This window comes from Oncorhynchus tshawytscha, linkage group LG13, assembly GCF_018296145.1.
Source record: "Oncorhynchus tshawytscha isolate Ot180627B linkage group LG13, Otsh_v2.0, whole genome shotgun sequence".
Lineage (NCBI taxonomy): Eukaryota > Metazoa > Chordata > Actinopteri > Salmoniformes > Salmonidae > Oncorhynchus > Oncorhynchus tshawytscha.
The window spans coordinates 2,072,119-2,086,479 of record NC_056441.1 but is presented as its reverse complement, the minus strand read 5'-3'; the positions used below and the strand labels follow the sequence as shown (position 1 = coordinate 2,086,479).

Sequence of the window (14,361 nt, the reverse complement as noted above, 5' to 3'; positions counted from 1 at the left end):
TCTTGTTTATACCCGTGTTTTGTTAGACATGTTAGATGTAGGGATGTTTTTTAAATTTAATCTTTAGTTAACTAGGCAAGTCAGTTAATAAGAAATTATTATTTACAATGACGGTCTACTTAAGTTGTTGATTGCTGATACTTTTGTATAAATGAATAAAACATAAAGATGATATTCTAGTTAAATAAAGGTTAAATAAAAATAACTCCAATATAGTGTTTTTTTCTCAAAGTTTCCGGGATGTCACGTATCCCACTTATATCAGTACACTCATAACAACGTAAGCATTACGAAACATCTAATTCGATCAAATAAACCTGACGTAGTAAATAACTCATTCATTTTTATTTTTTATTTTATTTATTGTCGTGAAACCAAATTTCGACACTTTCTCTCATTGACCTCCATAAAAAAATTTTTAAAAAAAATCCTTGTTTAGTGGATAAAAACATCGCCTCCAGCAGCTGGAAGGAGACAGATTTTAAATCGTCCCGCCGAGTTGGACCTCTCGCTTCCTCTCTGGTGTAACCACAGATAGAGAACATCTCTGGTGCGGCTGTCTGACGCCGGTCGGCCATTTTGGGAAGGTTTGTTCAACGACGAGCTGCTGGCTACCGACAACACCGACCAGGGACGAATACATAAAAGGAACTGAACAACAACAAAAATACGTTTAAAAAAAACCAACTTTACTTTAAAAAAACCAAAACATCGTTCAATATGGGTCCACCAGGAGACAACCCACGTCGTGTGTCCTCTGAAAGAACGGAGGATTTCAGTTGGTTTGTCAATTTATCTTGACATGGCATGTAAGGGTTAGTTAGTGGTTGTGACGACTGAAGGAAAAGCACGAAAAAAAAAACCCAGCGCAGATAAATAGTTCAACTTCAACGGGGTGAAAGAAATTATTATTATTATTATTTTATTTTTTTCGAAAAACACGTTTGTCTGTCTAAAAAAAAAAAATAATAATAATTTTTTAAAAATCTAGTTGGTTCTCTCTACGGGAATATACTAACCAGCATGATGATATTGAAGCAAAATGTCATTTAAAATGCCGAGATACAACAGTTAGGTAGTCAAGCGGACAAGTCATTCCACATTAAACACCAAACAAGACAGACAGAAACTCAGCGGAAATGTAAAACGAAACATGGGACTTGTCAGCTAACTTAACCCGCACGACAATAGGCCTCCAATTACATCCAACTAATAAAAATGATGTAGCTAGTTAGTTGACCCACTAACTAGTTAGTGTTGAAAGTGTATGCTGCTTAGTCTTAACTAGTTCACGTTTAACTTTGTCAACTAAAAAAATAGTCACGCTATGAGTATCGACAACGGAAGTAAACAAGGCCGCGGACCAGTTCAATGGCATTAAAAAACACCCCGGGAGATGTTAAAATACTCTGTCAACTTCAATGTTTTAACTTGGTGCCATCGGCTTCTGGCATCCACATTGACTTGTCATGATGCTTTTCTATATATGTCCCTCAGTTATTCAGGAACACGTTCATAACGCGGTCTCTGCCGAGAAATAAACACAAACAAAACGGCGTCAATCATGGACGAAGCTTTGAGTTTGAGAAGACACGAATAAAATTGTCTTGCTTTTTGTTTTGTGTAGTAATCTCCTATTTCACTAGCGAGAAGTAGTGTCGGTATGGGTTTGGGAAATGGCTATCCTTTCTGTTAGTAGTTGTCAGTAACCTAAAGGAAAAGGTGTACTTCTCATTTTTAATTTGCTCATTTGTTTTCACTAGGCAAATGTGTTAGAATTAAAGTTCATTTGGTCTGTATTCAAATGTCATACTTTTAATCACAGCATGGCTTCTTGAGTAATTACTAAAACAAATGTAGCCAAATATTGATTCAAGAACCCCCGCTCCCCCTCCTGAGCATAAACTATTTTAAATAAACAAAATGACATAGCTTGCTATTTCATTCGTTTCCTCCTTAAGTTGGTAGTTATTTCAAAAGAGCTAGTGTAGAATAATTTAGATTTCTCGTTCTGTAAAAGGTAGCTAACGAGCTACATATAGACAACTCGAAAATATAGTCAAAAATATTCTGTAATTAGAGAAGACACCTAGCATCAAAATCTAATCATGGGGGACCCAACCTGGAGAAGAAACCAAACTAGAGATCGACTCCGTGCTCAGATTCGAAAGAAAAGGGAATCTTTGGCAGACCAGTTTGACTTCAAGATCTACATAGCCTTTGTGTTCAAGGACAAGGTGAGTATTATGGAGGAAGCAACGAGGTCCTGCTTTCTACTTCCCCAGAGTCCCATTTAACTCGTGGAGACCATTTTGTTCCTGCCTGCAGTTTGAAAAAAGTTGCTAACTGGCGTTGGCACGTATAACTCAGGCAACACTAGTTAGCATTGGCTCACAAAACTACCTCTTAACTTCCTTCACACTGTGACACAAGAGACATCAACGTATCCCTTACGTGTCTCTTCTATTTCCTCTCTTTCTGCTCCTTCCTATGGCAGAAGTCGTCTGCACGGTTATTGTCTCTTCCCTGTCCTCTCTGCTCCTTCCTATGGCAGAAATTGTCTGTACGGTTATTGTTATTGTCTCTTCCCTGTCCTCTCTGCTCCTTCAGAAGAAGAAGTCTGCGCTGTTCGAGGTAGCTGAAGTGGTACCAGTGATGACCAACAACTATGAAGACAATATCCTGAAGGGTGTGCAGGCTTCCAGCTACTCCCTCCAGAGTTCCATGGAACTTCTGCAGAAAGATGTCGTGCAGTTGCACGCCCCACGCTACCAATCAATGCGCAGGGTAAGTCAGGAACCTGGATTCCTTCCGTTGGGCAAACCTACCAAAACCATGTGCGTACACCGCCACGGGCACAGTTGGGCTTTCCTCCATGTTGTTAGGTTCTATTTCTCAGAGTTAAAAACTCTACGGACATTACGAAAGCTTAACCAAGTTTATTCTTCCCAGAGGATCAATACAACTGCATTAGACAAACATTTTCACGCAAGCACTGTGAACCTCTCCTCAGGCTGAGTCTCCTCCTACCCATCTGTACAAACATTGTATCTTTACTGCTAGGCAGGATACCAAGTGATACGGGCCATAAACTTGTATTTCTCCCCTAAGGTGACCTGACCTCAACCCCCCTCCATCACTAATCCATGTATCTCTCCCCTTATCAATGCCTGCCACATGTAATCACTTCCCTGTACTCAACACATTCCAATTCACCCACTATATATCTTCCTACTACAGATAACCATTACCTTCTGTGTAGACCTCTATATATACCTTCCTCCTAATCTTAATTGCACCCACTGTATACCTTCCTACTACAGATAACCATTACCTTCTGGTGTAGATCCTCCAATATATACCTTCCTCCTATAACCATTACCTTCTGGTGTAGATCCTCCACCTCCATATACCTTCCTACTACAGATACCCCTTCTGGTGTATTACCTTCTGGATAACCATTACCTTCTGTAGATCCTCCACTATATACCTTCCTACTACAGATAACCATTACCTTCTGGTGTAGATCCTCCACTATATACCTTCCTACTACAGATACCCATTACCTTCTGGTGTAGACCCTCCACTATATACCTTCCTCCTACAGATAACCATTAACTTCTGGTGTAGATCCTCTAAACCTCATCACTCCCTCGGTGACATGAATAGGTATATTTTCAATCCAACAGTGTCAACAATGAATGTTCCTCATTTCTACTAGCATGACTCACATTGTAGCGCTTCAGCCAGCCTGCCACATTGTCTGTTGTCCTTGGGTAGACACTGACCGTGACCTGGCTGTCTGTACACTACTGGCTGGTGTTCATTTCCCACCCTGCTCGGGGAAACCGTGCCGTTTATTAGCCTACAGATGAAATAAGTTACGATGAACACCACGTGGTGGTGAAAGTGCATGTTGATGAGTTCGATGCCCGACTGACGTTTGACAAATAAATAATCTCATAATGTAGACTAGCCTAGCCACACGATCTGTGAACTGTTGGCTAGAGCGCACATCCCAAGGAGTTTACTATTTAACACTACAGTTTTTGTGACAACTATCCATATCGTTAAATGTGAACACTTGAGCTTTAGAGCTCAATTCAGTACATGGGGGGAGAGTCATCGTTCATTGATTTTTATCAGCATCAAGTCAGTTTGGTGGAGACACACCACTGGTGGGAAAATGTTTGAATATTCACATGGAAATCTGTCGCTAAATTGGATGGGAACCTAGCTAGTGACACAGTGCACTCCTTTTGACCAGAGCCCTGTGTAGGTAGGTGACGTGCTGTTTATTGACTGTCGTTCCTCGGTTGCTGTTGCAGGATGTCATAGGATGCACCCAGGAGATGGACTTCATCCTGTGGCCGCGCAACGACATAGAGAAGATAGTCTGTCTCTTGTTCTCCAGATGGAAGGGGGCCGAGGAAGAACCCTTCAGGCCTGTTCAGGTAAAACATTTAGCTTCCTTCATCAAAGAGCTACACACCTGGGTCCTATTCACTACGCCCCTGAATTCAAATGTAATATACATATGTATCATTTTTATTTGACCTTTATTTAACTAGGCAAGTCAGTTAAGAACATATTCTCGTTTTCAATGACGGCCTAGGAACAGTGGGTTAACTGCCTGTTCAGGGGCAGAACGACAGATTTTTACCTTGTCGGTTTGGGGATTCGATCTTCGAACCTTTCAGTTATTAGTCCAACGCTCTAACCACTAGGATACCTGCCGCCCCTCCACTCTAACCACTAGGATACCTGCCGCCCCTCCACTCTAACCACTAGGATACATGCCGCCCCTCCACTCTAACCACTAGGATACCTGCCGCCCCTCCACTCTAACCACTAGGATACCTGCCGCCCCTCCACTCTAACCACTAGGATACCTGCCGCCCCTCCACTCTAACCACTAGGATACCTGCCGCCCCTCCACTCTAACCACTAGGATACCTGCCGCCCCTCCACTCTAACCACTAGGATACCTGCCGCCCTCCACTCTAACCACTAGGATACCTGCCGCCCCTCCACTCTAACCACTAGGATACCTCCACTCTAACCACTAGGATACCTCCACTCTAACCACTAGGATACCTCCACTCTAACCACTAGGATACCTCCACTCTAACCACTAGGATACCTCCACTCTAACCACTAGGATACCTCCACTCTAACCACTAGGATACCTCCACTCTAACCACTAGGATACCTGCCTCTAACCACTAGGATACCTGCCTCTAACCACTAGGATACCTGCCTCTAACCACTAGGATACCTGCCTCCACTCTAACCACTAGGATACCTGCCTCCACTCTAACCACTAGGATACCTGCCCCTAACCACTAGGATACCTGCCTCTAACCACTAGGATACCTGCCTCTAACCACTAGGATACCTGCCTCTAACCACTAGGATACCTGCCCCTAACCACTAGGATACCTGCCGCCCCATATTCAAGTAGTATTCCATACTGCTACGTTGAGGGCCAGTCATGGTGAACGTCCATTTTATTGAGTGTGGTATCCCAAATGTATTTTTGTTTTGTTTATTCACAGGCCAAGTTTGAGTTTCATCATGGAGACTACGAGAAGCAGTTGTTGCATGCTGTCGGCCGGAGGGACAAGGCTGGAATGGTTATGAACAACCCAACTCAATCGGTCTTCCTCTTTATGGACCGACAGCACTTACAGGTCAGTCCGTTCACACAGCACCGCTGAGCTTACCACCCACGGGGCTCTGGTCAGACGTGGTGACCTATATAGGGAGTAGGGGGCGTGTCACATCTCTTGCTTTAGCTCCAGACAGCTGTTGATCCATCTGGGCCTGAGGGTGGGTTGTACCAACATGGTTTAAATTCATCTAGGATTAGAGCTGATCTAGGTTTTGTAAATCTAGTTGAATAATTCATCAGAGATGTGTTGCACCTCTTAATTCAAGTCTGGATCAGTAAATCTGTGATTTAGCGGTTTTAAACTGTGATTAGTGACACTCGTGTTACCACTATGTGGAGGTATGGAGTTGAAACTAAGTAGCTAGCCTACTTGTCAAATGAGACCACAAGGTTTCTGTTCTTGGATAAAATAATGACAATGTAACGTTGAAACTACTGCATCGGTCAAGGTTGGTTGATTTGAAATAAAATCTGTTACTTGCCAGTACTAGACAGAAAACGGGTAATTTGTTAGCTGCTGTAGCTAGCTAGTTTATAAACCAAGCTATAGCTAGCATACAATGTAATTTATTATCATTACTTAAAGTTAATTATCCATTTTATTATTTGTGCGCTAGCCACCTGATCATGACACGTCAAATAAGATCACATTTCTCCGCTTATGAAAAAAAAAAACTCTCGTAGGAGATGATGGGGGCTCTGTCCTAGGGGGCTATTTCAGACCTGGGGGGGGGCTCCGTCCTTGGGAATTGATCCTATCACCCAAAAGATATGCGAGATGATTCTCCGGCAGTTTGCCCCTCTCCATAACCCCTATGATGACGGACACCACCAATATTTAGTAAGCATCAATAACAGTTTGCCCCTCCATAACCCCTATGACGACGGACACCTTGACCCACCAATATTTAGTAAGCATCAATAACAGTTTGCCCCTCTCCATATCCCCTATGATGACGGACACCTTGACCCACCAATATTTAGTAAGCATCAATAACAGTTTGCCCCTCCATAACCCCTATGACGACGGACACCTTGACCCACCAATATTTAGTAAGCATCAATAACAGTTTGCCCCTCTCCATAACCCCTATGATGACGGACACCACCAATATTTAGTAAGCATAAATAACTGGTGAATATCAATGCCTAAAATGCATGTTAGTTTTAACGTTAATGCAACTTCAGTCCAACGTTACTGTTCTCAGACCCGTTACAGCATGTTACACAACAGCATTCGTACCAAGGCTGGGCATATCATAAACCTCAATTCAATTGTTATACAAAATGGGATGGTAAATAGTCTACTAATAATGACTTAATCATCATTAAAACTCAACAGGATGGAACCTGTCTTTAATTATTCTCTAAGGAACTCGTTTTGGGCTCAACAGTAGATATGCCTCTCATTTGATCAGATAAAACAGCCCAAGTGGCAGTTTAGAATTAATCTCCAATCTAAATTCATATATATATTTTTTTTTTTCATTGAGCAACAGGCTTAATTAATCTAGGTTTAAAGTTAAAACTAAGCTTGGGTTAGAGGAATGATTTTAAATGAACTAGGATTAATTTAAAACTAGGTTTTTAACCTGGATTTTAACCCCAGAGTAATAGATACACCCGGGGTTAAAATCCAGGTTAAAAACCTAGTTTTTAAATTAATAGATACACCCGGGGATTTTAACCCCAGAGTAATAGATACACCCGGGGATTTTAACCCATCCTGTGTCTCGAATGGAGTCACGTCTCTCTTGTTTTAGCTCCAGACAGCTGTTGATCCATCTGGACCTGCGTTCCAGGTGGGACACTACTTTAGACCAGGGTCCATTGCACTCTGGTCAAAGTTAGTGCACTGTGTAGGGAATAGGGTGCCATCTGGGAGGCAGGCGTAAAGTAGCGGAGAGACACCTCGTTTTAACACAAGTACGCGTGTCTGACTTCAGACTTCAACTGACAACATGACACGTTGCCATCAGCCTAGTGCAGGAACACAATGACACGTTGCCATCAGCCTGGTGCAGGAACACAATGACACGTTGCCATCAGCCTGGTGCAGGAACACAGTGACACGTTGCCATCAGCCTGGTGCAGGAACACAGTGACACGTTGCCATCAGCCTGGTGCAGGAACACAATGACACGTTGCCATCAGCCTGGTCCATTGCACACTGGACACGTTGCCATCAGCCTGGTGCAGGAACACAGTGACACGTGCCATCAGCCTGGTGCAGGAACACAGTGACACGGAGCCATCAGCCTGGTGCAGGAACACAGTGACACGTTGCCACTTCAGCCTGGTGCAGGAACACAGTGACACGTTGCCACTCAGCCTGGTGCAGGAACACAGTGACACGTTGCCACTCAGCCTGGTGCAGGAACACAGTGACGCGTTGCCACTCAGCCTGGTGCAGGAACACAGTGACGCGTTGCCACTCAGCCTGGTGCAGGAACACAATGACACGTTGCCACTCAGCCTAGTGCAGGAACACAATGGTTTTGGGGAAGCTAAGAGCCTATTGAAATGATTTGAATTAGGCAATCATTCAGACAATGTTGCCAAACCAAATCTTACACCAGGCCTGTCTTACCAGGCTCCAGACCTGTTGATTGTGCCTAACATTCCTTCTCCCCTCAATGCTAACCTGTCACCACTGTACAAGTCACAATGGTTTTGGGAAAGACCTCTAATTGGAGCACTCACGTAGGTGTTAGAGGATCATTCAGACAAAGGTCCTCTGTCATGGGACAATGTCTAACCCAAAGAAATAGAATATATTAGTGAAATGACTATTATTATTATTAATAGATTCTATGGTCTCCCCCTGTTGTCCCCCTCTTCTCCCCCTGTTGTCCCCCTCTTCTCCCCCTCTTCTCCCCCGTTGTCAACCATGTTTTCTCTTGTCATCCCTTCTCTCTCCCCTGTCAGACTCCTAAAACCAAGGCCACAGTTTTTAAGTTGTGCAGCCTTTGCCTGTACCTGCCCCAGGACCAGCTAACGTGCTGGGGCGTTGGAGACATCGAAGACCATCTCCTCCCGTACATGCCTGACTAGGGCCAGCCGGCCTCCATGGCTTCCACCCACAACACAAGGAAGACTTAACCCCTAAGCCACTGAAGCAAGTTGATCTCATCCACCACACATCCTTCCTTCCATTGAATAGAACTGCTGCTTGGGTCTCTTGTTTGTTAGTTTCCATCGTCCTGAAGCTAATTTAAAAAATAAAAATCTGTATTTGTTTTTCCTTACCTACCAAGCTTCCTCCTCCTAGCTCTGCTCCTACCAGTTTTGGATTGGTTCTACCTTTTATCCACCCTCTTGTTTTTTCTGTTTATTTTGAACCTGCACGAACATTGATTTTGAGTGGTTGGTTATTCCCCCCATGGAGCTGCACTGTCAACGACACAGAGCAGTCACTGAAGGAACTCTTCATGTTGCTACCAAGCAGGAACAAAAGCCACACAGGTTTTTTTTTTTTATGATGTTCACAGGGGTCCTCTGTCTCTGCTGGACACATTGTAACCCATGTCATAACAGATTGGAAAAGCTTCTATCATTTCAAAAGCTTGGGTTAGAGGAAAACATACCTGGGGAGGAAGGGGGGGGGGGGTGTTCTAGAAGGACTAGCTACCATCTATGACGGGTCAGCCTAGGTGGCGTTAAAACGTCCCCTGTAAAGCAAAGATAAAAGGTGAAGGAGTGTTTGTCAAATCATTTGGTGTAGGTATTTATATCTTTCCTTTTTAAGCCACCCTTGTTTTAATGTTGGCTGGTTATTTTTCTTTCTGGGTTCATTTGCTTTTCCTGTGGAATATGCCAGGAACACCGTTGGTCTGATCTGGAGTTGGGAACTGATGGGAGGAAGTTGTCAGACAGACGGTATTGTGAATCGCATGGTGTTTTATTATGTTGAAGGTTGTTACCAGGCAAAGCCATTTAAGCTACTGAAATCTGATGTTTGTTTCTGGGTGGGGGTTGGCATGGGTGTTTTTATAATTGCAGAATGAATGTACCTAACAACGGAACAGGTTGAAATTAAATGGGACCGTTACATGTTCCTTTAATTCGATAGACAAGTATCCTAAAGGGGACTAATTGTTGCAGTGCTTATAAAATGTAAAATGGGGGGTGGTTTTTGTTTTGTTGTTGCTTGCTTTGCTGGGGGAAAATAAGGCACAAATCAGTCAGTACATTTGAGGGTTTTCTTTGTTGATTCAATATGTTCGATTTAAAGGTTTTGAGTCTATTCCTTTTTTAATTTAGTTTTTTTTAAATGCATCTAGAAATCAACACGGCTGAACAAATCCCAATACAATGTAACATTTGAAAATATTTCCTGGTGCGTTTTATTTGTGTGTGTGTATATATTTACAGCAGAATGACATGCAGAAAAATTATTATTATTTAGCAAGTCTGTTGTGGGGTAAAGAACAATTTACTGACACAGTTCCACAATAGTCACGGTTCTTCACCCCACAGACTTTCTGCTGGACAGCATCACAGCAGCAGTATGATCATTCACAATTTGCTGGGGGAGTTTCCCCTAGGTACAGGTCTAGGATCAGCTTTCCCTCACCCCCCAATCTTAATCATTAGTGTGGGGGGGGGGGCTAAACTGACCCAAGACCAGTGTATAGGGGCAACATCACCCTAGACCGAGCAGCTGATCTAGCTCCCAAGGTGCTTTGTGTGTCTTCCTTGTGCGATGAGTTTCCCAGAGGCTTTGCTAGTGAGGTCGACAGTAGCGAATGCCAGGGTCCGTCCTTGTTTCAACACTGTGGCTGTGATCAGCACGTCCTCACCCATCTTGGCAGCATTCATGTACCTGTCGGGGAAACAGTTGTTCCATTCAGTGGCTGTGTCCTAAACGGAACCCCTTTGTGCACTTTAGACCAGAGCCCTAGGGTGCTATTTTCAGACAGAGATTTACCTTTTCAGTGTTTTGACAACAGGTTACTCTCTACTCCTTCACCTATTACAGTGTGTGACTTGTAGAGGCCTAGAGAGTTCGGGCTCAGCCCAAGACTAGACAACCAAAACAGCTCTACATAGAGCACATGCATTCTGTTTATTCTACAAGTATATTATCAAGCCTGGGTACCAGTCTTTGTGCCATCATATCAAACCGCACAAATAGATCTGAGACCAGGCTACATTCCCCATGTATCACCCAGCCACTGTAATTTAAGTATAAAACTCACGTGATGTTCATGTCCACGCTGACACCGGGTGCTCCCCGTTCCGTGTACATGATGGCAGTGGTGGAGATGACGTCGACCAGTGTTGCTGTCAGACCCCCGTGAAGGGTGCCCCCTCGGTTTGTGTGCTCCTCTTCCACTTTAAACTCACACACCACTTTCCCTGGGCTGGCTGTTACAATGTCCACCTGGGGAAATGGACAACCAGTCATTAATTATCCCTTGGATCAATTAAAGAAGAGGGCACTGAAATATGTCCAAGAGTTGCAAGACTAGGGGTAAATCTCAATTGTATTTCCTTGTGTCCCCTACTTTCCTCCTCAAAATGCTTTTAGAGGAACCTCTAATATTCTGCTCCGATGTGCATCGAGAAGGACACGAGGGAGGACGTGAGAAATCAAGAAAATACAATTGAGATTCACTCAAGGTAACGAGATAAAATGTAAGGGGTGTCGTGAAAACACTTGTTTTCCCACATACACAACAAGCTTGTCAAGGTAGGTGAATGGGTGGAGTTGGGAAGCAACCTCCGGTGCTTACAGTACAGTACGTAAAATGTCATTTGTTTTACTGTGACATACCTTACTTAAAACTCGATCAAACCCCGGACTGTCCACCATCGCCCGCATAATTGTTTTTAACGAATTTAAAGACAGAGAAACCATGTTTTAATGCCGACTGTTCAATGTCAACTTGATAAAAGTAGATTTTCGTCCAAACAGGAAACTGTTCTGATAGCTAAATCTTCCGGATATCATACTGTTAAACAAGGTTCCGCTTTGATTTAATATTTATTGGGCATGATTATGCATTTATTTACTCGCATATGAAAGTGCCATATATATTGAAGGAGTTCGTGTTCCTTTTCTACATATTCTACATATTTCTACATATTAACTGGCCAGATCTTTGCGTCAACCCGGACTATTTAGACTCTCACACAGCTCTTAAGTGATGTCAGAGCTTCAACAACAACAACACTCCTCTAAAATACCTTTTGCGTCGCTTCTAACAAGATATAAGCATCGCTATGAAATAGAGAAACAATGAGTAATATTTCCAAGTCCATGTCGACTTCAGAAGAAACGAGGACTTCTCAGTGTTGAGTTCCTGTCCGTTACAGGATTCTTTAGCTCCGTGGTTCAACACTAACGTTGCCGTGCTGAGAATGACAGGGAACTGGAGGTCTAACGAGCTCATATCAGTCCAATTGTTATTAGTGCCCCTTTCCTTTGTACGAAACTATTCGTATACTATCCAGTGTGTTGCCAATAGTATTTGTTTTTAATTTTGACCCCACAGTCTTGTTTGTGGTTAGTTATTTCTGAGAGTTCACTCCAATAAAGTTTGTCTGACGTTTTCAGACCTCAGAACTGTCTTAATTGTTATGTCAATGATTTATAGATTCAGCTATCGATGAATAGCAAAATAAACACCATCATAGATGATCAAATTGGAGGCATAAAACATCAACTAAACATGATCCCTTTTGAGGTCTGAAAACAACTGACCGAACAAGAACCATCCTTTTATCTAACTAAAATTTTTAAAAAGTCCTCTCACTGTCAACTGTGTTTATTTTCAGTGAACTTAACATGTGCGAATATTTGTATGAACATAACTAGATTCAACAACTGAAACATAAATTGAACAAGTTCCACAGATGTGACAAACAGAAATGGAATAATGTGTCACTGAACAAAGGGGGGGTCAAAATCAAAAGCAATAGTCAGTATCTGGTGTGGCCACCAGCTGCATTAAGCACTGCAGTACATCTCCTCCTCATGGACTGCACCAGATTTGCTAGTTCTTGCTGTGAGATGTTACCCCGCTCTTCCACCAAGGCACCTGCAAGTTCCCAGACATTTCTGGGGGGAATGGCCCTAGCCCTCACACTCCGATCCAACAGGTCCCAGACGTGCTTAATGGGATTGAAATCCGGGCACTTCGCTGGCCATGGCATAACACTGACATTCCTGTCTTGCAGGAAATCATGCACAGAATGAGCAGTATGGCTGGTGGCATTGTCATGCTGGAGGGTCATGTCAGGATGAGCCTGCAGGAAGGGTACCACATGAGGGAGGAGGATGTCTTCCCTGTAACGCACAGCATTGAGATTGCCTGCAATGACAACAACCTCAGTCCGATGATGCTGTGACACACCGCCCCAGACCATGACGGACCCTCCACCTCCAAATCGATCCTGCTCCAGAGTACAGGACTCGGTGTGACGCTCATTCCTTTGACGATAGACGCGAATCCGACCATTACCTCTGGTGAGACAAAACCGCGACTCGTCACTTTATTCCAGTCCTGCCTGTCCAGCGATGGTGGGTTTGTGCCCATGTAACAGTATAACTTTAGACCGTCCCCTCGCCCATACCCGGGCTCGAACCAGGAACCCTCTGCACACAGACAACAGTCACCCACGGAGCATCGTTACCCATCGCTCCACAAAAGCCACGGCCCTTGCAGAGCAAGGGGAACCACTACTTCAAGGTCTCAGAGCCAGTGAAGTCACCGATTGAAACGCTATTAGCGCGCACCACCGCTAACTAGCTAGCCATTTCACATCCGTTACACCCATAGGCAACGTTGTTGCCGGTGACGTCTGGTGAGGACCTGCCTTACAACAGGCCTACAAGCCCTCAGTCCAGCCTCTCTCAGCCTATTGCGGACAGTCTAAGCACTGATGGAGGGATTGTGCGTTCCTGGTGTAACTGGCAGTTATTGTCATCCTGTACCGATCCTGTGCATGTGTTGTTACATGTGGTCTGCCACTGCAAGGACAATCAGCTGTCCATCCTGTCTCCCTGTTGCGCTGTCTTAGGCGTCACACAGTACGGACATTGCAATTTATTGCCCTGGCCACATCTGCAGTCCTTATGCCTCCTTGCATTATGCCTAAGGCACGTTCACGCAGATGAACAGGGACCCTCGGCATCTTTCTTTTGGTGTTTTTCAGAGTCCGTCTTTTGGTGTTTTTCAGAGCCTCTTTAGTGTCCCAATTTTTCATAACTGTGACCTTAATTGCCTACCGTCTGTAAGCTGTTAGTGTCTTAAAGACCGTTCTACAGGTGCGTGTTCATTAATTGTTTATGGTTCATTGAACAAGCAGGGAAACAGTGTTTAAACCATTTACATTGTTATTTGGATTTTTACGATTTATCTTTGAAAGACAGGGTCCTGAAAAAGGGACATTTCTTATTTTTCTGAGTTTATATGTTAATACACCTATATGTTAATATATCTGTTAATACACCTATATGTTAATATATCTGTTAATACACCTATATGTTAATACACCTATATGTTAATATATCTGTTAATACACCTATATGTTAATACACCAATATATTAATATATATGTTAATACACCTATATGTTAATACACCTATATGTTAATGTATATGTTAATACACCTATATGTCATATCTATGTTTATACATCTGTTATATCTGTGTTATATCCATATGTTACTCTATATAT

At 43.3% G+C, this 14,361-nt stretch overlaps 2 protein-coding genes across 2 annotated transcripts; one reads left to right on the top strand and one right to left on the bottom strand.

The window, feature by feature from the left end:
- Nucleotides 1-491: 491 nt before the first annotated feature.
- On the top strand, nucleotides 492-10,006 carry lg13h6orf62 (linkage group 13 C6orf62 homolog). Its single transcript, XM_042295063.1, has 5 exons — nucleotides 492-2,237; nucleotides 2,611-2,787; nucleotides 4,329-4,454; nucleotides 5,559-5,693; nucleotides 8,603-10,006. The coding sequence occupies exons 1-5, from the start codon at nucleotides 2,109-2,111 to the stop codon at nucleotides 8,726-8,728; spliced, it is 693 nt and encodes a 230-aa protein (XP_042150997.1). The 5' UTR covers nucleotides 492-2,108; the 3' UTR covers nucleotides 8,729-10,006.
- acot13 (acyl-CoA thioesterase 13) lies at nucleotides 9,992-11,624 on the bottom strand. Its single transcript, XM_024407304.2, has 3 exons — nucleotides 11,454-11,624; nucleotides 10,876-11,060; nucleotides 9,992-10,499 (listed from the first exon to the last, which is right to left on the bottom strand). The coding sequence occupies exons 1-3, from the start codon at nucleotides 11,535-11,537 to the stop codon at nucleotides 10,343-10,345; spliced, it is 426 nt and encodes a 141-aa protein (XP_024263072.1). The 5' UTR covers nucleotides 11,538-11,624; the 3' UTR covers nucleotides 9,992-10,342.
- Nucleotides 11,625-14,361: the final 2,737 nt, after the last annotated feature.

Coding starts and splice junctions, on each gene's coding strand:
- lg13h6orf62 (XM_042295063.1), top strand. CDS start 2,109: ATGGGGGACCCAACCTGGAGAAGAAACCAAACTAGAGATCGACTCCGT. Junction 4,455..5,558: donor AACCCTTCAGGCCTGTTCAG/GTAAAACATTTA, acceptor GTTTATTCACAG/GCCAAGTTTGAGTTTCATCA. Junction 5,694..8,602: donor TGGACCGACAGCACTTACAG/GTCAGTCCGTTC, acceptor CTCCCCTGTCAG/ACTCCTAAAACCAAGGCCAC.
- acot13 (XM_024407304.2), bottom strand. CDS start 11,537: ATGGTTTCTCTGTCTTTAAATTCGTTAAAAACAATTATGCGGGCGATG. Junction 11,061..11,453: donor TTGATCGAGTTTTAAGTAAG/GTATGTCACAGT, acceptor CCATTTCCCCAG/GTGGACATTGTAACAGCCAG. Junction 10,500..10,875: donor AGCGTGGACATGAACATCAC/GTGAGTTTTATA, acceptor TTTCCCCGACAG/GTACATGAATGCTGCCAAGA.